The sequence below is a fragment of a genome, unplaced genomic scaffold, assembly GCF_019419815.1.
Source record: "Pyrus x bretschneideri cultivar Hongxiangsu unplaced genomic scaffold, Pyrus_bretschneideri_v1 Contig28, whole genome shotgun sequence".
Taxonomy (NCBI): domain Eukaryota; kingdom Viridiplantae; phylum Streptophyta; class Magnoliopsida; order Rosales; family Rosaceae; genus Pyrus; species Pyrus x bretschneideri.
In genome coordinates this window covers 1525362-1547103 of record NW_025999590.1, presented here as the reverse complement: position 1 = coordinate 1547103, position 21742 = coordinate 1525362, and the positions used below count along the sequence as shown (strand labels likewise).

Below are 21742 nucleotides of genomic sequence, written 5' to 3'. Positions count from 1 at the left end.
TTCTTTGATTTTCAAACATTATTGTTCCACTAGACTAAGAGCTAAATTAAAATTGTTTAGAAGTATTTAATCTGGTCTGATTTTTTAGAGAATCAATTGCTTCAAACTAAACTTTATTTAACATCCAAAACTTAGCAGTTTTTTGTGTTGAGTGTTGACCGTATGCACAGAGAAGAAGAAAACAAATCTCACTTTCTTATTTTCTAGCCCACCCACCACCCCCAACCCTTCTCACTGTCTCTCCTCTTTTGAAGCCCTTTATACTCACGGTAAATAATTTTGGATTTTTCCTTTCAGTCTTTTCACCAACAATTTTATTTATTATTTGAATATTGTGAAAGTTGTGTTTTAGATGTTTTGAAAGTTGAATCTGTGATTTTTTATTTTATTTTTTTAATCTTGGTATATATTCTGTTATTTCATAGTTTTGGATGATGTTGGATTGAAAAGTTTTTTTGTAAAACTTATAGTTATTTAAAGTGTTTAACCTGTTCTTACATGTACTCTCATAAATTATAGCTGATTTGTTAATTTCTTACCAAAATAAGCATATCATTTTGTAAATTTATTCTTATTCTAGCAGGAACCGCAATGCTATAAAATCAGTGTTATTCCAGACAAAACCTTTATTCACAACATTGGGTATGACTGTACCTAAATTGAAACAATTTACTACAACACAACCTTTTTTTTTTATTTTAAACATAATCTTTCATGCATTTTCTAATCCCAACTTTCTAGTGTGCGCGCGCGTGTGTATATATAGTGCTACAACATATATGCTAAACTCATCAGTAGCTGGTCTTGAATGGCTTGTAGATCTTAAGATCACTAATCACGGCAGCAATTGATCCAGCAACAACTGCTATGGTGATTATAAAGCAAGCAGCATTCAAGATTTGGAGGCAAAGCCATCTTGTGCTCCACTTTGGTATCCTCTTTTGAGCAATGTACATCTCCACAGGGAAGTAAACTGTGAGCGGCCAAAATCCCAAAGCCCCTAGAAGTCCAACGACATCATTGAAAAATGGCAGGATCATGGAGATCACAGTGGTGACAATCACAAAAGATGTCCTCCAAACCAATCTGAAGAGGTTGAGATTGTAAGAACCGAAAACAGGGATTCGGAATTTGATGTCTTTGGTGATGAACTGGCTATGTGGGTACTTTTCTTTTGCTGTTTTCTCAACAAATGCATAGAGGGGCTGCACAGAGACTTGGTAAGCGCCAATAAGGTGGATGACAATGGCGGCGTTGGCTATGTCGATGAGCCAGTAGGGGTTGAAGAAGCCAAAACCAGTGAGGAGGTTTCTGGGGGATGAGTCTCCGAAAGCAGCGTAGCCCATGCAACCACACAACATGTAGAATAGGGTTGTGGTAGACACACTGACTAGAGTTGCCTTCTTCATTATCTTGGCTTCAGATGGAGGGGATTTTAATGTGTCCTGAATTTCAATGAGGACAAGAGAGTATGAGTAGGCAGAGGCTATGTCACCAACTGCTTGGAATCTCCTCCATATTTTTTCCGTTTCAGTCACTGTTTCAGTGTCTATTCCAGTCATACTTCCTCTGATAGTTCCAGTTTCTGGTAATAGCAAGCAAAAAATATCATAAGTCAGCTAACATGTTTTAATCTAAAAACTAGCAATGTAACGGTAAATATATATCAACAGTCAGTTTTTTAATAAAGAAGAGATATCAGTTTAGCAGCTGAACTATTAACTGTTAATTTGTACGAGAAATTTTTAGTTGTGATCGGAACACGGAAGATATACAACGTGTTTTTATATTAGTGGTTGAAATTTTTTATGTTTTAAGTTATTAACTTTTTAACATACATATCTCATAATTTGTATAATAACACGTGATGTACCACCTCGTCTACCGATCATATTGAAAAATCTCTCAATTTGTACCTACGATTGTGGCGATTCCGAGCCCAAGTCCGATTGAGGAATAAGTGAAGGACATGACTGCAGCAACAATGGAGAGCCACCACAACTGATCAAAGTCTGGAATTTGAGAGAATATGATTTCTGCTACGCCAAAAGCGATCGTGTATGGATTGCTGTTTACATGGCAAGGTGCTTTGTCACCATTCTTGTAGAAGCAATTAGACCTCTTAATTGCTCTGTTTAATTAATCATAAAAAAGTACAATTAGCCAAAAGAAACGTCATTTAATGATTAAGAAAAAAAAAAAAAAAAAAAAAAACCTTATTTAACGTTAGACCATCTCCAACCCTAACATATAACCTACTTTTACCCTTCTATTCCCTCCAAATCCAACCCAACCCAAGCTTAAAATTGGACCTAAAACCTATTACCTCAAACAAAGCCAGACTTAGCCCATGATTAGCGAGGTTGACCCACTATATATGTATTTTTTTATTTAGTTTTATATTTATAAATTTATTGAATGCAACGGTTAAGATCTAATTTTACGAAATTCAACGGTAAAAACAAAAATTTAATTGTCAAATTTAAATTTAACGGCTAAAGTAATTAATTTTTTTTTATGTGTTTCATATTTTTTCTTAGTGCCGGTTAATGGGTCTACTGGTTGCATAAAGTGGAGAAAAAGCATTTTGGCTAGAGGTAGCCGTCTCTCTAACTAGTTGTTTCTTTGTTTGGGGACCTTTTTAATCTTTCAAAAGACCCTCTGCATCTTCCATTTTCCTCTCTTATGGATGATCGATCAAGAGCATTTCTAGCAGACTAGTTAATTCATTTTCGAGTAAAAAACCGATCCATCTTTTATTTCACCTCACGACATTTCTAGCATATTAGCTAAACTCCATTTTTAGTAAGAAGCCTTTCTATCTTTTGCTCAGGTTAAGAGCATTTTTTAGTATTTGTTATAATCTAAATATTTTTAGGTTAAAATGTTCATAAAATTAAATTAAGCTAGTCTACATAATTTTTTCTTTTAAAAAAGTTGCTTCAAGAAAAAAAATTAGCCTAAATTCATTATTTAATAATCTGGGACTAAAATTTTAGGCTATAAGGGTTGGAGTAGAAAAACTGTTTTTGAGTTAAAACCTAAGGGCATGTTTGGTACTCTGCTTGAATCCAACTTTTTAAACTCAAAAACAATTTTCAAATTTTAGGCCTTAAAAACTATTTTGGTAGGACTATTCTTAAAAATTGAACTCAAGATTAACTCAAAAATATAGTCTATTATCTAAAAACATAAAAAATGAGTTTTTAGAGTTTTTAAACTTAAACTCACTCCTTTCTTTTCTCTCCCTCCTCATCTCTCACTCCAAATCTATCTCTCTCTTTTCTTTTTTCTTTCTCTCTCTCTCTCTCTCTTTTTTAACCTTTATCGTCTCTCCTTCAATCCGCTCTCTTCATTCTCTCAGTTATTTCTCTCACTCATCTTCCTCTCTATCTTCTCTGATCCTCTTTTTTTTTTCTCTTTCCTTCAATCATCTCTTACTTTCTTTCCTCCTCTCTCCTCTTTCTCCCTCTCCTGCGACCCCACTTTTTAAATTTCTTTGTTAAGTTTAAGTCGTATGATTTAAAAATTTTAAATCACAAACTAATCAAGTTTTTGAGTCTTAAAGAAAATTGTTTTCAACAAATGTTCTTAAGAAATGTTTTGAGAAATAATAAAAATTTTCAAATAGACCCTAAATTTTCTGGGCTAAAAATTTTAGGTTTTAGGCCAAGGGTTAGAGATGGTCTTATAAAACTAAAATCACCAAGTTTTTTTTTTTTTTTTTTTTTAACAAATCACCAAGTTTTTAATTAATCATAGATTTAGATAACTTACACCATGCTTTTGGATGACGCTATAGTGTAGCTAATGGCAACTCCAAATAAGAGATTCAAGTACTGAACAAGCCCACAAACTTTCACCTTGAACCCACCTGAAAATTTGAGATTAAAAGAATAAAAATTTGAGCTTTAGAATTTTTAGCAAGAGACCAACTCTTTCACATGGGCAAAAAGTACTTAAAAAAGGTTATAAAATCTTACCAAGGTTGGATCGGACGGCATCGGTGTAAGTATAGTTTCTCTTTCCGGTGACAGGATCGCCGGAACGATAGCAGGCAGAGAGAAGAGTTGAAGTGTAGTAAGTGACAAAGGAGAACATGAGCATCACAGCAGGACCAGCCACCCATCCAAGCTGAGCTGTTGCCCAAGCCAAGGACAAAACTCCGGACCCAATTACAGCAGTAATAATACGAGCACTTGCAGTCCAAACAGTTCCTGGTAAATAAACAAAAGATTAGTAACAACGAAACTCGATTGCAAGCAGATAGATATAAATTGCTCTCTTCAACCGGCCTAACCCACTTCAGTTTCGTAAACCGAACAGAACATGAATAATGTGTTAGAGAAGTGGAGTTTACCAGTTCTTTTGAGACGGCCGTCGTTGTCATAGCACTTGGAGCCTGCTTCTGGAGGCATAGGGACTGAGAGTTCAAAGCCTTGGCGGGGATTAATCTGGTTATCACCCATTTTGCTCATAAAGTTCATAAAAACCCAAGACTTTTGCAGTATAAATATACAAATATATATATATCTATATCTATGATAAAACAGAGAAGGGAAAGATGATCTTTCTGCAAATAAAAAGATGGGATGTATTTAAAAGACTGAGAAATTATAAGAGAGCTGAAAACCCAGAAGAAGGTGGAATTTTTTGGTGTAGTGAAGAAAGAATGCGGAAGTGTGGTTTATATACAGTTTTGAGGCAGGAAAGTCATGGACACGCGCACGTCAACGGCCAAAACAAGTTTTGTCCATGTCACCCTAATCCCACTTGACTCAAAAAGGATTGTCAAAATCTCTCTCAGCCTTTCGACATTTTAGTTACTGTGTGACCGACGGCCACTTTCTCACTGCCCTCATTTTCGACAACAAAGCGTTTTTTTCTTTCGGCTTTTTATTCAAAATATATGTAAGATTGACATAGTTCTTTATTTTAGTCTTTAAGATTTAAAATCGATAATAGTGGACCTTGACATTATACATTGTCAATCATTTTGATCATTCTTTGAGAAATCTCTATTAAATTGAGGGTATTTTTGTCAAATAAACTTCTCTCCTTGAACTAATGGTTTTTTCAATCGATGGACAATCTCTTGGACCACTTCTATCGATTTTAAATTTCAGTGATCAAGAACATAAAGATCTCAAAATCGGTCTCAGCCAACAAGGTGTGGATTTCAGGATCTCTTGGTCTTTCTAATGTCTGTGTTGCGGGCATGCCACCTCTCGGCCTGTGAGCCCTTGTCTAACCTCTTTCAAAACGACTGTGACCAAGGAAGGAACGGCGTCGTAGTCCGTAAGTGCTCATGCGCATACATCAACGACCAAGGCAAGTTTTGTCCATGTCACAAACCCCAATCCAAAAATCCAACTTGACTCAAAAAGGATTTTCAAAATCTCTCTCAACCTTTCGACATTTTAGTTACTGTGTGACCCACGACCACTTTCTCACTGCCCTCATTTTCGAAAGGCGTTATTGATCTTCAACGATAGGTCTTATGATGCGAGGGGTGAATCGAATATTCTTGTGATGGGTGAGAATTTGATAGGGTCGAGATTAAAATACTAAAATGAATAAATTATTGAATTGAAGTGCTATGTAACAAAGTAGTTAAAAGGTAAATTCCACCTAGTGCAGAATGGAAAGTTAGAGTGATATAATGCAAAAGTGTGGTTGGTGTAGGACCTAACAAATGACATAGAGGGTCCTACTTATACTATTGAATTAAATTTCAATCTATGCCCGTACAATCTTCCGTTTCTTGATTGCCTCCATCAGCCTTAATTGGTCTCCAACTTAATACGGGTCTAACCCCTAATACGTTGCTCCACAATTCAAAGAAATTTTCATTGTGATCAGAATACGGGTGGTATACCACGTATTTTTATATAAATGATGGGAAATTTTATTGTTCAAGTTATTAACTTTTTAACACACATATCCCACTTTTTGTATAATGATACGTAGTGTACCATCTCGTATTCTAGATACACTGAAAATTCTCTCCACAATTCACGTTTAAGATTTACAAATTCGAAACTTTATTCTCTCTTGACAGCTTTACCACGAGCATTGATCTTGCTAAGAGCACTTCCATCAGAGGTGGGATAGGCTGGCACACAGCCAAAAAAATGGTCTGACACCAAGGGAAGTCACTCCAGCCCACGGAATTGCCTGGCACCCAGCCCAAGCTGGTCTCCAGGCCAACCCAAAATTAATAGACCTTGGGACCGGCCTATATGACGCCATGGATGGAAAGAGCCACAGAGGTAGAAGGCAAATGGCCTGAAAGTGACGTCAGGGATGGAATGAATTTGCATAATCTTAAATATAATTTTCAATCCCGCAGAAACCCGCGAGCACCGTTACTAGATAAATTTGTATGCAAGATAAGTGGTCTAACTGATATCTGATCGTTTATATTTTCTTTGATTTTCAAACATTATTGTTCCACTAGACTAAGAGCTAAATTAAAATTGTTTAGAAGTATTTAATCTGGTCTGATTTTTTAGAGAATCAATTGCTTCAAACTAAACTTTATTTAACGTCCAAAACTTAGCAGTTTTTTGTGTTGAGTGTTGACCGTGCAAATATTATGAAAGATGGGGCAGCAAATATTAGAAAGACGATGAAGAACCGCTATTAGCTCTCAAGCCATGCAATTTCCCACCAAAATTTCGGATCCGCAGTCGTTCCTCCTCCACGAAGTTTTATTTTCCGTACACAAATGCACAGAGCAAAAGAAAACAAATCCCATTTTCTTATTTTCCAGGCCCCCCACCTCCCCCCCAACCCACTGTTTATCCTCTTTTGAAGCCTTTTATGCTCAAGGTAAATAATTTTGGATTTTTCCTTTCAGCCTTTTCACCAACAATTTTATTTATTATTTGAATATTGTGAAAATTATGTTTTATATGTTGTGAAAGTTGAATCTGTGAATTTTTTTTTTTTTTAATCTTGGTATATATTCTGTTATTTCATAGTTTTGGATGACGTTGGATTGAAAAGCTTTTCTGTATAACTTATAGTTATTTAAAGTGTTTTATCCGTACTTACATTTACTCTTATAAATTATACCTGATTTGTTAATTTCTTGCCAAAATAAGCAAATCATTTTGTAAATTTGTTCTTATTCTAGCAGGAACCGCAATGCAGATATAAAATCAGTGTTATTCCACACAAAACTTTATTCACAACATTGGGTATGATTGTTCAAAATTTCAATTCATTGTACCTAAATTGAAACAATTTACTACAACACAACCTTTTTTATATTTTAAACATAATCTTTCATGCATTTTCTAATCCCTACTTTCTAGTGTATATATATAGATAGTGCTACAACATATATGCTAAACTCATCAGTAGCCGGTCTTGAATGGCTTGTAGATCTTAATTAAGATCACTAATCACAGCAGCAAATGATCCAGCAACAACTGCTATGGTGATTATAAGGCAAGCAGCACTCAAGATTTGGAGGCAAAGCCATCTTGTGCTCCACTTTGGTATCCTCTTTTGAGCAATGTACATCTCCACAGGGAAGTAAACTGTGAGCGGCCAAAATCCCAAAACCCCTAGAAGTCCAACGACATCATTGAAAAATGGCAGGATCATGAGATCACAGTGGTGACAATCACAAAAGATGTCCTCCAAACCAATCTGAAGAGGTTGAGATTGTAAGAACCCAAAACGGGGATTCGGAATTTGGTGTCTTTGGTGATGAACTGGCTATGTGGGCACTTTTGTTTTGCTGTTTTCTCAACAAATGCATAGAGGGCCTGCAGAAAGACTTGGTAAGCGCCAAAAAGGCGGATGACAATGGTGGCGCTGGCTATGTCGATGAGCCAGTAGGGGTTGAAGAAGCCAAAACCAGTGAGGAGGTTTCTAGGGGATGAGTCTCCGAAAGCAGCGTAGCCCATGCAACCAAACAACATGTAGAAAAGAGTTGTGGTAGACACACTAGAGTTGCCTTCTTCATTTTCTTGGCTTCGGATGGAGGGGATTTTAATGTGTCCTGAATTTCAATGAGGACAAGAGAGTATGAGTAGGCAAAGGCTATGTCACCAACTGCTTGGAATCTCCTCCATATTTTTTCTGTTTCAGTGTCTATTCCAGTCATACTTCCTCTGATAGTTCCAGTTTCTGGTAATAGCAAGCAAAAAATATCATAAGTCAGATAACATGTTTTAATCTAAAAACTAGCAATGTAACGGTAAATATATATCAACAGTCAGTTTTTTAATAAAGAAGAGATATCAGTTTAGCAAGATAAACTTGTGTGGGGCTTGGCTTGCCATTGAACTTCGCTGAGTGGCACTACAATCCACTCAAAATTCGCCACGTGGCAAATTTTAAATATAATCTGTTATCATTATTTTATATTTAAAATTTTTATAATTATTTTTTAACTAATTAATATATTATATATATTAATGTTATGTTTCCTTTTTTATTTATTTCCCCTTATTTTTCGTTTCTTTCTTTCTTTAACAAAAAAAAAAAAGTTATGCACCCACTCCAATTTTTTCATGGAAAGCAACCAAGAATCTGTAAGTTTCTTTTCCTTCTTTATACAATAGTTGCTTTGATCATGTGACATGAATAACCCAGATGACCCACGATAGAAGGAGGAGATGCACAAAGTTTGTTTAATCATTTCAAGGAAAGGCAAGCAAAGGATTCCAAATTTTTCTATTTGATACAAGTGGTCCACCTAAATCGGATGACAAATTTTTTTTTGGAGAGATGACAGGTCAAAGTTAGACCATGATTGCTTTGGAGATGCTTTATGCTTTGATACTACATTTCGAACTAACAAGTACAATTTGATTTGCGTTGTATTTGTTGTATTTGTCACATGATCAAAGCAACTATTGTATAAAGAAAGAAAAGAAACTTACAGATTCTTAGTTGCTTTCCATGATAAACTTGGAGTGGATGCATAAGTTTTTTTTGTTTTTTTTGTTTTTTTTGAAGAAAGAAATAAACGAAACTAGGAAAGAAAGAATGGGGAGGGAGTACTGAAACCCAAGCCCTACGGCAAAACAAAGTGTATTTTTTTTTGGGGTTTGGGGGGGTGGTTGTGAAGAAAAAAAAGGGGGAAAGAAATGAAAAAGGAAACATAACATTAATACATATAATATATTAATTAGTTAAAAATAATTATAAAAATTTTAAATATAAAAGAATGATAAAAGATTATATTTAAGACTTGCCACATGGCGAGTTTTGAGTGGATTGTAGTGTCACTCAACGAAGTTTAGTGGCAAGCTAAGCCCCACACAAGTTTTTCTCCAGTTTAGCAACTGAACTAATAACTATTAATTTGTACGAAAAATTTTTAATTGTGATAGGAACACGAAGGGTATACTACGTGTTTTTATATTAGCGGTGGAAATTTTTTATGTCTTAAGTTATTAACTTTTTAACATACATATCTCACAATTTGTATAATAACACGTAATATATCATCTCGTATACCAATCACATTGAAAAATCACTCAATTTGTACCTACGATTTTGGCGATTCCGAGCCCAAGTCCGATTGAGGAATAAGTGAAGGACATGACTGCAGCAACAATGGAGAGCCACCACAACTGATCAAAGTCTGGAATTTGAGAGAATATGATTTCTGCTACGCCAAAAGCGATCGTGTATGGATTGCTGTTTACATGGCAAGGTGCTTTGTCACCATTCTTGTAGAAGCAATTAGACCTCTTAATTGCTCTGTTTAACTAATCATAAAAAAGTACAATTAGCCAAAAGAAACGTCATTTAATGATTTAAATAAATAAAAAAAAACCTTATTTAATGTTAGACCATCTTCAACCCTAACATATAACCTATTTTTATCCTTCTATTGCCTCCAAATCCAACCCAACCCAAGCTTAAAATTGGACCTAAAACCTATTACCTCAAACAAAGCCAGATTTAGCCCATGATTAGGGAGACTGGCTCACCATATATGTATTTTATATTTAGTTTTATATTTATAAATTCATTGAATGTAACGGTTAAGATATAATTTGACGAAATTTAACGGCTAAAGTAATTAAATTTTTTTTCTTATGTGTTTCATATTTTTTCATGGTGTCGGTTAATGGGTCTACTGGTTGCATAAAGTGGAGAAAAAGCATTTTGGCTAGAGGTAGCCGTCTCTCTAACTAGTTGTTTCTTTGTTTGGGGACCTTTTTAATCTTTCAAAAGACCCTCTGCATCTTCCCTTTTCCTCTCTTATGGATGATCGATCAAGAGCATTTCTAGCAGACTTGTTAATTCATTTTCGAGTAAAAAACCGATCCATCTTTTATTTCACCTCACAACATTTCTAGCATATTAGCTAAACTCCATTTTTAGTAAGAAGCCTTTCTATCTTTTGCTCAGGTTAAGAGCATTTTTTAGTATTTGTTATAATCTAAATATTTTTAGTTTAAAATGTTCATAAAATTAAATTAAGATAGTCTACATAATTTTTTTTCTTTTAAAAAAGTTGCTTCAAGAAAAAAAATTAGCCTAAATTCATTATTTAATAATCTGGGACTAAAATTTTAGGCTAAAGAGTTGGAGTAGAAAAGTTGTTTCTGGGTTAAAACCTAAGGGCATGTTTGGTATTATACTTAAATCCAACTTTTTAAACTCAAAAACAATTTTCAAGTTTTAGGCCTTAAAAACTATTTTGGTAGGACTATTTTAAAATTTTGAACTCAAGACTAACTAAAAAATATAGTATATTCTCTAAAAATATAAAAAGTGAGTTTTTAGAGTTTTTAAACTTAAACTTACTCATTTCTTTTCTCTCCCTCCTCCCCTCTCACTCCAAATCTATCTCTCTCTTTTCTTCTTTCTTTCTCTTTTTTTTTTTAACCTTTTTCGTCTCTCCTCCAATCCGCTCTCTTCATTCTCTCAGTTCTTTCTCTCACTCCTCTTCCTCTCTATCTCGTCTGATCCTCTCTCTTTTTTCTCTTTCCTTCAATCATCTCTTACTTTCTTTTCTCTTTTCTCCTCTTTCTCCCTCTCTTGCGACCCCCCCTTTTAGATTTCTTTGTCTAGTTTCCCTTTTTAGATTTCTTTGTCTAGTTTAAGTCGTAAGATTTAAAAATTTTAAATCGCAAACTAATCAAGTTTTTGAGTCTTAAAGAAAATTGTTTTCAACAAATGTTCTTAAGAAATGTTTTGAGAAATAATAAAAATTTTCAAATAGGATACCAAACAAACCCTAAATTTTCTGGGCTAAAAATTTTAGGTTTTAGGCCAAGGGTTGGAGATGGTCTTATAAAACTAAAATCACCAAGTTTTTTTTTTTTTTTTTGAACAAATCACCAAGTTTTTAATTAATCATAGATTTAGATAACTTACACCATGCTTTTGGATGACGCTATAGTGTAGCTAATGGCAACTCCAAATAAGAGATTCAAGTACTGAACAAGCCCACAAACTTTCACCTTGAACCCACCTGAAAATTTGAGATTAAAAGAATAAAAATTTGAGCTTTAGAATTTTTATCAAGAGACCAACTCTTTCACATGGGTAAAAAGTACTTAAAAAAGGTTATAAAATCTTACCAAGGTTGGATCGGACGGCATCGGTGTAAGTATAGTTTCTCTTTCCGGTGACAGGATCGCCGGAACGATAGCAGACAGAGAGAAGAGTTTAAGTGTAGTAAGTGACAAAGGAGAACATGAGCATCACAGCAGGACCAGCCACCCATCCAAGCTGAGCTGTTGCCCAAGCCAAGGACAAAACTCCGGACCCAATTACAGCAGTAATAATACGAGCATTTGCAATCCAAACAGTTCCTGGTAAATAAACAAAAGATTAGTAACAACGAAACTCGATTGCAAGCAGATAGATATAAATTGCTCTCTTCAACCGGCCTAACCCACTTCAGTTTCGTAAACCGAACAGAACATGAATAATGTGTTAGAGAAGTGGAGTTTACCAGTTCTTTTGAGACGGCCGTCGTCGTCATAGCACTTGGAGCCTGCTTCTTGAGCCATAGGGACTGAGAGTTCAAAGCCTTGGCGTGAAGGAATGCGGGAGTGGTTTATATAACAGTTGAGGCAAAGTCATGGCAAAAAAACAAAAACAAAAAAAAACTTAATAGAATGTTGTCATACACGTGGCTAAACGAGAAATTGGCAGAGGTTGGAAGAAGGAGATCGACGGAGGAAAGTTCGGCCGAAGTGAGAGGGACGGGATGAAATCTGGGGCCCAAAGGAAGTGAGGAGGGACGGGAAGAGGGACGGCATGAGATCTGGGGCCCAAAGGAGAAATTGGCACGTTAATAGGTTATGGTTGCTTGGTTCGTTGTTTGGTTATACGTTTAGAGAGTTTTGTAAATTACACGTGGCTATATTTAACTGGATCACGTGCCATTGACAGTATATGGGGTCCTCGTATCATCCTTAAAATTATGCGCATACAGCCCAAATCAAGTTTTGTCTGTGTCACCAAACACACCCCAATATGGGTAATTTTTACAAAGGAACTTTAACAAAAACCAGTACTGTTCATTTTAACGAAAAATCATATTTTTACATTAAAAAGTCAATCCTGATTGTATTCACTATACCTTTTATTTTGTACTTATCGTTAAAATTCAAAATTTTCAAGTCATTTTCATTAGTTTTTTTTTTCTATAATATGTTAATTATAAAAATCATAAAAATTCTCAAAATTATCGAAAAGCTTCGCTCAACCCGACTTGGCAACAGGTTTTGTGTTGCTATAATCATATTAGTGAAAGATTTATACTGATTCTGGTCCTTTAATTTTTTATAAGATTTCTAAACACAAAACCCTAGCCGTCCCATTTACTCCTATTTCATCTCCTCTTTGTTCTAACTTCTCAGCCTCTCTCTCTCTTGCAAGTGTCGCCATCTCATTCTCAGTCTCTCACCCCCGCAACCCGCGAATTCCTCTCGCTGTTTCGAGTCTCGACCCACGATTTTGTTTGCAAGGTTAGTCTCATGGTTATTTCTCTCATGTTTTACAGATTTTCTTTTCAATTTTATGGGTTTTGCGATTTTTTTTCCTTCTTTTGGCTGGGAACTGAAGCAACAATCTTACTCTTTAGTTGCTTTCGGGGTGTATGGCTGCTTTTTCCCTTTTGTTATTTTTCGTGATCTATTTTCTTTGATTTAGGTCTAAAATTCTAACGGCCTTATGTTCTACTTGGGTAAGCAATATTCAATAAGACAAGGGTGGTAAGTTTTTGCATATTTTTTCTTTCATCTCATGACTTGTTTAAGCTTCGGTTCATGACTGATGCTTGTGGATTTCGATAGTGATAGTACAGTCAGGGTCGTTTTGTTCTGAAATGGGAAGTAAGACATATGACTCGTGACATGAGCCATGGACCGTGGACCGTGGTGGTTGTGATGAATCATGATGGTACCACGGTTGCCGATGTTTATATATGCCTTCATTTTGGTTCTGTGTTAAAGTTCAGGATCGGCTTCACTAGCCTTTCCTTGCTGCTTGATCTGCTTTACCATCAATTTTGATCACAGTTTTCAAATTTTACGATTGGTGTGTTATTTGTTTCTTATGCATCAAATACCATTAGCGTCTACGATTACCTGAATATACAAAATGCATCAAGATGAAGCAAGAATTTGGGAACCGGGATGTTGGGATTTGTTATGTAAAAAGAACCCTGAATCATTAGCCCTCCATATCGAATCATAGTTGTTGCATCACCTGTTCACATGCAAATCCTTATTTGTCTATCAAAATTGGTCAACATTTTATGGATTATTCAATATTCATCTTAAAAGCCATCGGATTATGGACCTCTCTGTTTGTTATCTTAAATGATCTTTCACCTTCCCTAATTGAATCTTCTTATATGTTTTGTATCTTAATTAGATGAAGTTAAATGCATCGAAGACCTCGAGCTCAAGCTCAAACTCAATGAGATGAAGTCAAATGGCAAGTAGAAGTTCAAGGAAATGTGCTATGTTGCCTCTTAGGCCGTCTAAGCGTTGAGCTTGAGGACTTGAAGAGAAGAAGTGTGTGCAAGACATGAAACCTTGAAGGTTTATTTGACTTTATGACTTTAGTTAAGTGGAATATTTCTTTAAAGTTTGGACTTTGTTGTGTTTATATTAGGTGTGAAATACTTGAAGTGTGACGTTTATTTGAAATTTGGACTTCTTGAAGACTTAAACTTTGATGTTTATTTTAAGTTTGGACTTTGGAAGACTTGATTGATGATTCTAGTTGAACTTTAAATGCTTATTTTTATTGTCTTTGATTCTAGTTGGAATGCTTATGTTATAATTGTGTTAGAGATGTTAAAATTACATATTTCAAAAAAAAAATTTCATTTTTTGAAAAAAAAAGGAAAATCGAAACCTAAACAAAAAAAAAAAAAAAAAAAAAAACCAAATTGAATCGAAATTTAAGTTCGATTTCGATTTTGACAAAAAATCAAACCGATTTGAACCGAACCCAGTCTTTCATCCCAACCCTAATCTCCAACTTGACTAAAAAAAGATTTTCAAAAGCTCTCTCGACCTTTTGATATTTTAGCTACTTTGTGACCCACCGCGAAAACCACTTGCTCATTGCCCTCCTTTTCAACAATAACACGTAAATTTCTTTTGACTTTTTATTTAAAACTAGCCTCTCCGCACACACGTGCGTGCGTGAAGCATTTTTGCATCATGGGCGCCACTCGCCCCTAAAGGTGTATTGTGTTAGTTGTTTTCTTTCTCATATAGATTTTTACTTTGTTCATGAACGTAAAATGTATTATGATTATATATATATATATATATATGGGCAATTGCACATTTACAATGTATAAGGTGTATTATGATTTTTACTTTGTTCATGAACGTAAAATGTATTTTTTTTTTAAATATAAAATACGAAATTTATTAAACTAACTGTATTATGATTTAATTCAACACCATTTGCACATTTACATAATAAGGGCAAACCTCTTATTAAATTAAAGAGATACAAACAACTATTGAATTAATCTGTCAACTCCTTCCACATTGCTTGACATTTATTCTATCTTAGATCTCACCTGCTATCAAATCAAAAAGTTGATGTGATGAGAAACGAACCTCTGCATAAGAAAAAGGTCATGTTGCATTGTAGTCCAAAAGAAACCAACTGAATCAATTTTAGAGATAATTGCAAGCTTTAAATTGTATGCTAACGCGTCTTGGTCATATTTTCATCTTGACACTATATGGAAAGCTTACAACAAAATATAAATGGTTACTGAAGCTTTTTCTTGATTTCCAAACCCTTTGGTCTGCCAAATTCACAATTTGCATTATATGTACTTCTTATGCAGCAACATAATGCATTACAATTAGAAAATACAATACCCAATATCCATGAGATCAAATTCATTTGAAGTCATGGAAAAGGAAAACAATAAAAACCTTAACTAAGCTTTTTTAATCATCAACATGAATTTACTTCCCCTCCATTTTTCACACAACCGTGCTTCTGACTGCAAGAGTACATTTACCCAAAACTTGTTAGAAAAAAATATGCCACAGGTCACCAACAGGTAAAATTTGAAGTTTTAATGCAAAAAAAAAAAAAAAATCTGCTACTGATATATTGATAAATAGAATCAAACACACACGTTTATTCCTTCATACCTGATGATATTCAGTGCAATTGCCAATTGCATAGGGCCAGTTTAATTAAATTCCTAATTGCATTTGGTATATATAAACTTCAATGTCCAGGTTCTCGTTATACTTGACTCTCTCTTATCTTCATTTACTCGTTGCCTTCTCAGAGTCTTCATAATATGCACACCATGATCACCTCGGATCTTATTTGACGGCCACGTCGAAGAAGTCGTCGTATCCTATCACCAAGGAGCTTAGAGTAAACAAATTTTTGGTTAGAAAGAAATCAAACTTCATATCAACCGCATAAGAATGCAAGCATTATCCCTACTGTGTTTTTCAAAAAATAAAAAAATAAAAAAATGTCCAAACCATGCGAACTGGTTATAAAACAACCCATAAACTGCTAAAGAAAAGAAAACTCAAATTGCCCAAAAACAGAAATGAGATGCTCTACAAAATCATAATCTCATCAATCTTTCTTCAACTCAAGCAACTGGAACTACATAGCCTTGCCCATACTCTAATGTTGAACATCTCAGTCCCAACCCGCACACCCATAATTATGTACTCACTCCTTTAACCGCATCAACTCTCCCATTCACACAGCCATTGAACAAATGATCCACCACCCGCTGAACAACGCCAATGCAATCACATTCTTCTCCATTTTCTTCACTCCAAATCGTGTCAATCGAAGCACTTCCCCCATGTACATCATCACATCCCCGACGCAGATCATGTGCTAGTAGTCAATGTTCGTACCATGTTTTATCGTACCCTTTATCTCCTAAATTATGTAGACTCGTGCTGCTTCGATCCCACGTGTCCTTTACACTTCCAGAACGTTATTGGTTGCCAATTAGAAAACTATTCACAACCAAACTCAGAAATTAGACATACAAATGAACAACCCACAACTTTAGCACTATAAAACCCAAATAATAGGAGTTTATCAAGAGACCGAATAAGACTATGTTAGAGGGGGATTTGGTGGCCGACCTGCAAATTGTAGTATTTTGTTGATCCTAATTCACAGAAGCACCAAATTGAAAGGTGGATGAAGAAGAAGGCAAGTAATCAACGATTTGAGATAGCGGTCTGTGCGGTTGAGTTTTTACCCCCTTTGTATGAACAGTGAGACCGAGTAACCGGTTGAAGTCCTCTGAACGTGTGGTGGTAGGCTGCAGTTTCCATCGTGCAAACTCTGCAACCGCTAGAGTTCGATGGGTAGTTTCCATCCTGCAAACTCTGGAATGGGGTTAGGGTAGTTTCAAGGGAATTTTAACGAAAAACTCTCGAGTACTGTTTATTTTAACGAAAAATCACATTTTTACATTAAAATGTCAATTCTGGTACTATTTAATTTTTCTTTTATTTTGTCTTTATTGTTAAAACTCAAAATTTTCAAACCATTTTAATTAGTTTTCCTTAGTTTCAATCGTGCTTTTATATAGATAAATATATATATATATATTTTTTTTTTTTTGTGAAAAGAAAGAATGTAAACAGTATTATAAATAATCGAAGGTTCACAATTGTTTAGACAGTGTAGGTCTCATTTATCTAACAGTTGTAAACTACCATTCTTCATATGCATGCACACATACATTGTCCGCAGCCAAATATCTACAAATTGTGTATTACTATTTAACCCTATCATATTTGCGTATATTACAATTATACCGTATTCTATTAGGATAATTTGGTTATTTTTTTAATTTTGAAGTGAGGGCATTTTAGGGGTTTAGAATGCTTCACCAAACTGGCCTCTCATTTTGTGTGTATAGATATTTGTAAGATTGACATAGCTCTTTATTTTAGTTTCTAATATTTAAAATCGATAATAGTGGACTTTGACATTATCCATTGCCAACCATTTTGGTCATTCTTTGAGAAATCTCTATCAATTTGATGGTATTTTTGTCAAATCAACTTCTTTCCTTGAACTAATGGTTTCTTCAATTTAACAGAATTTTTTTTTTTATAGAATGATCAAAATGATTTACGATGGACAATCCCTTGGATCATTTATATTGATTTTAAATTTCAATGATCAAGAACATAAAGATCTCAAAATTGGTCTCGCCCAACAAGCCATGGATTTCGGGATCTCTTGGTCCTTCTAATGTCTGTGTTGTAAGCATGCCACCTCGCAGCCTGCGAGCCCTTGTCTAACCTCTTTCAAAACGATTGTGACCAAGGAAAGAACGGTCGTCTGGGTCGTAGTCCGTAAGTTCTATGTGCCTTTATGTACAATGATTTTGAAAGGCGTTCTAAGTTCTAAGGTCGTAAGTTCTAAGTTCTATGTGCCTTTTTAAAAGGAACGGTCGTCTGGGTCTGGGTCGTAAACTAAAGAGAGGGGGTGAGTTTAGCCTCACAATGGGCTATCAATAATATAGTTCAAATTCGCATTTGACGATAATCTAACCTAAAATTTCTCACTTACAAGTGAAGAGGAATACCACTAGACCCTAGTACTAATTGACAAATTTATTTTAGAATTGAATTATTTTACTTTAGAATTCTAATTAGGGAGAGGTATATGCAATTTTGTGTTATTTTAGAATTGACTTGTTTTATTTTAGAATTCTAAATAGGGAGGGGTATATTAGGGATATTAAAATTTTCACAATTTTGGTGTACTCCTGTTATATATAGTGTCACATCCTGGCCCAGGCCCCCACCACATCCCGGGCTCGACTCCACCGTAGCACGATAATGTTCACTTTAGGCCCCTACCACACCCTCACGGTTTTGTTTATGAGAACTCACACGAGAACTTCCCAGTAGGTCACCCATCCTGGGATTGCTCTCGCACGAACTCGCTTAACTTCGGAGTTCCAATAGAACCCGAAGCCAATGAGCTCTCAAAAAGCATCGTACTAGGTAAAGATAGGAATATAGATATAAGGCTTACAAGATCCTCACCCCTGGGTGATGTGGGATCTTACATATAGAGATGCAAATCGCGCCTAGAAAACATTACAAAACCAATAAAGAAAGCCCTAAAATTAAACACGCACACTCATGTTTTGATTTTTTGCAATATATAATTATAATTACTATAATTGAGAAGTTAAACGTAGCCAGGTTTGTTGAACTTGTTAGTAAAGTGTTATTTAGTTTGCATATTAATGAAGAAATATGCTTTTAAGATTCTCGGAGCATACTTCAGAGAATCTTGTCATGCTAAGGGACTAACACGCAAGCACATTACATATCTTAGTAATTTGAGTAGATAGTGTGACGATCGACTTGGACCATTCGAGATGAATTGGGCTCGAGGACTTGTCGGCTGTGGGCTTCTAGAGAATGTGGCCCGCTACCCCCTTTGTTTCACTAACGATCTACATATTTTATCCAAAACAAAGTAGTCATACACAGAAAATGTTTTCATTGGTCGGAATTTTTTATGCTCCCACATCTACCACAATAGTATGCTTATTGAAGCACAAGTTGTTTATTTGACTGTAGAAAACTGCTTGATTGTTAGTGGCGACTTTAGAAAACACTATACATACCACATAAATTTTCATTTAGTCGTCATGTGATAAAAATGGTCACTCACCCTTACATTTCCATTTCAGAAGTAGGTTTCCATAGTTGCTGACCACCTAGTGACCGAAGAGTTGGACTTATCACCACCATTGTCATCCTCGTCCAGCTTTTATATCTAAATAAATCTTTTACTTATGAAATTAATATGAGATCTTCGCTCCTCCTAGGTGAAAACAGTAAGTACAGGAGGAAAGAAACCACTCCATGTGGGCTCGACTTGTTCTTGTGGTCTCGAGCAACAAAATGGACAAGATCTTTTTGGACCTCTAAAAATCCAAAATTTCCAATTTGATCACTCAATAGGATAATACAAATCTCCATCTTCTCTCTCATAGTTTGAAGAACCTATGCACGACCAGGCTAATGGGGACCGGATCAGTAAACTACCTGATTGTGTTCTAGCCTACATTGTGTCGAAATTAACTATGAAAGATTTGGTTAGAACCCGAATACTGTCGAAACAATGGCTAAATCTCTGGGAATCAAGGAGAAATCTTGATTTCGATTTTCCCAACATGTTCGATCAATCATGAAGAACAAAATTCCTTATATAGTTGAAAATAGTACAAACAGATAGATTTCTTGTGAGAATTAAGGTTTTGTTCGTCAGTCTGATTTTCGACACAACAATCTTTTTTTAAGCAAATGAGGACTTTCGTGAACTCGTTCGACAACAAGTATTCTTTTTGGCTACTCTTTCGTTCATAGGTTGGTTGTCAAAGACGAACTCAATACAAATGATATTCTGAGTAACAAAAGAATATATATACTTGGTTATTAACAAGTCGACGAATATCCCCATTTGCTCAAAAATGATAATCATATGGAAAAAGGACACAGCAAACAAACCTGAACCCTTACAGGAAATCTAAAATGGCGACCTCAAGCTAACAAGGCTCCTTACTGAGCGAGGATCGGGCGGAACCTCTTCCTTTACTTTGCAAAGAAGCAACATTTCCGTTTGCGCCAAAACTCGCCCTCTCTTACAAGAAATCTACTTTCAAGAAATTTACACATTAATCAAAACTTTATATGCCAATTAAATAATCATGTCCCAAGTTCGAATCTCCGCTCTCAGTTAGATGGAATCCACCGAATGTTGCCATCATTGATTCATTTTCGGCTATGGAAGAAATGAAGAGATTTTCACTGCACCCAAAACCAAAACAGTTTGAGTAAACATTTCGTCTATTCGGAAACGAAGTGTGGAAGTTTGTAATACGATTACCTTAACAAACCCGAGAATCCACGAATCCGAGATCGTCGTGGCAAAGCAACTGGCATAAGTTGCAGGAAGGAATGAGACAGAAAGTCGATCCATTATGTTTCTATCAGGACGAGTAATCTTCCATATAGACGCATATGTATGTATGTATATTATACAAAACCTTGGTGAGGACGATATATAGAGAGCAGTTGAACCAAGCAGTGAGAGAGATGAAGTAATCGTGAACGAGAATGTGTCGACATTATTTGACACGGTGACGACACTTTTGTTCATCGACTGTTTACTTGCTTAATCAATTGGATTTGGATCCTCTCCTAAGCCCAAGGAGAGGATCCTCTTGACCAAAGAGTGTGGGCATTCAACAGTTACAAACAGGGGAACCTCTTTAAAGTTATAATAATTATAGTCGTTGGATAAAAATCCAATGATCCACACTTCTTGGTCAGGAGTATCCTCTCCTTGAGCTCAGGAAAGGATTCAAATCCTAATCAATCAACTGCGCTCATGTTTACTTATATAAGAAGTGGGAGAAGTTATGACTCAAAAAAAGAAAACAAGGAAGGAGAATGGTTAAGATTTTAGTTAAACTTAGTTAAATCTCAACCATTCATCCGTGAAGAATGATGTGCACAAAATTTTGTAGTTGATTGAAATATTCCGCATCGACTGTATCTATGTCAAAAGAATAGTTTAAATATATTAACCCAACTCCAACTAATACTGAGGTCTTTTGTGATAAAACCTCACACCTATCAAAATGTATATGTGGTAATTAACAAATTGGGGACTAATATTAGTGTTGTTGGAAGTTGGCCTTTGGCCTGTCTCTCTGATAATTCGACATGGTATCAAAGTCATGGAGTGGGTCCCTTGGTCCCTCGTATAGGGTGAGTCCCCTTGGCAGTATGGATCTGTGTTAAAATATTTCATATCGACTGTATTTTTGAGAAAGATGAGTTTAAATATCATAATCCAACTCCAACTAATACCGAGACCTTTTGTGATAACCCCACACATGTCAAATTGTGCAGGTGATAATTAACAAATTGGGTAACATTGGTGTTTGGAAGTAAATTTTTGGTGGCCCGTCTCTCTGATAAGTAGACAGGCTCGACATGAATCGAGTCAAGTGGATTTCTAGCAAGTTGGGCTAGTCCAATGAGAAACGTGTGCATGTGATAATTAACAAGTTGAAAATAATATTGATGTTTGGAAGTAAACATTTAGTCCGTCTCTCTGATAATTAGACAGGCTTGACACGAACCGAGTCCAGTAGATTTCTAGCAAGTTGGGCCAGTTCAATGAGAAACGAGCCCATTTGTATCGTGTTTGCCTCCTAGAC

At 35.5% G+C, this 21742-nt stretch overlaps 1 protein-coding gene and 1 pseudogene across 1 annotated transcript; both read right to left on the bottom strand.

Moving 5' to 3' along the window:
* Positions 1-791: 791 nt before the first annotated feature.
* Positions 792-4469, bottom strand: LOC125479372 (amino acid permease 3-like). The gene is made up of 5 exons (XM_048588616.1): positions 4361-4469; positions 3984-4217; positions 3778-3874; positions 1917-2131; positions 792-1585 (listed from the first exon to the last, which is right to left on the bottom strand). Exons 1-5 carry the CDS (start codon positions 4467-4469, stop codon positions 792-794), a joined length of 1449 nt encoding a protein of 482 aa, XP_048444573.1.
* Positions 4470-7364: 2895 nt separating this feature from the next.
* Positions 7365-12376, bottom strand: LOC125479234 (annotated as a pseudogene).
* Between the last annotated feature and the right edge of the window lie 9366 nt (positions 12377-21742).

Bases quoted from the DNA above. Each gene is read 5' to 3' on its own strand.
- LOC125479372 (XM_048588616.1), bottom strand. From the start codon at position 4,469: ATGGGTGATAACCAGATTAATCCCCGCCAAGGCTTTGAACTCTCAGTC. The intron at 4,218-4,360 runs GTAAACTCCACT...TTTATTTACCAG, and splicing joins CGGCCGTCTCAAAAGAACTG to GAACTGTTTGGACTGCAAGT. The intron at 3,875-3,983 runs GTAAGATTTTAT...TCAAATTTTCAG, and splicing joins TGCCGTCCGATCCAACCTTG to GTGGGTTCAAGGTGAAAGTT.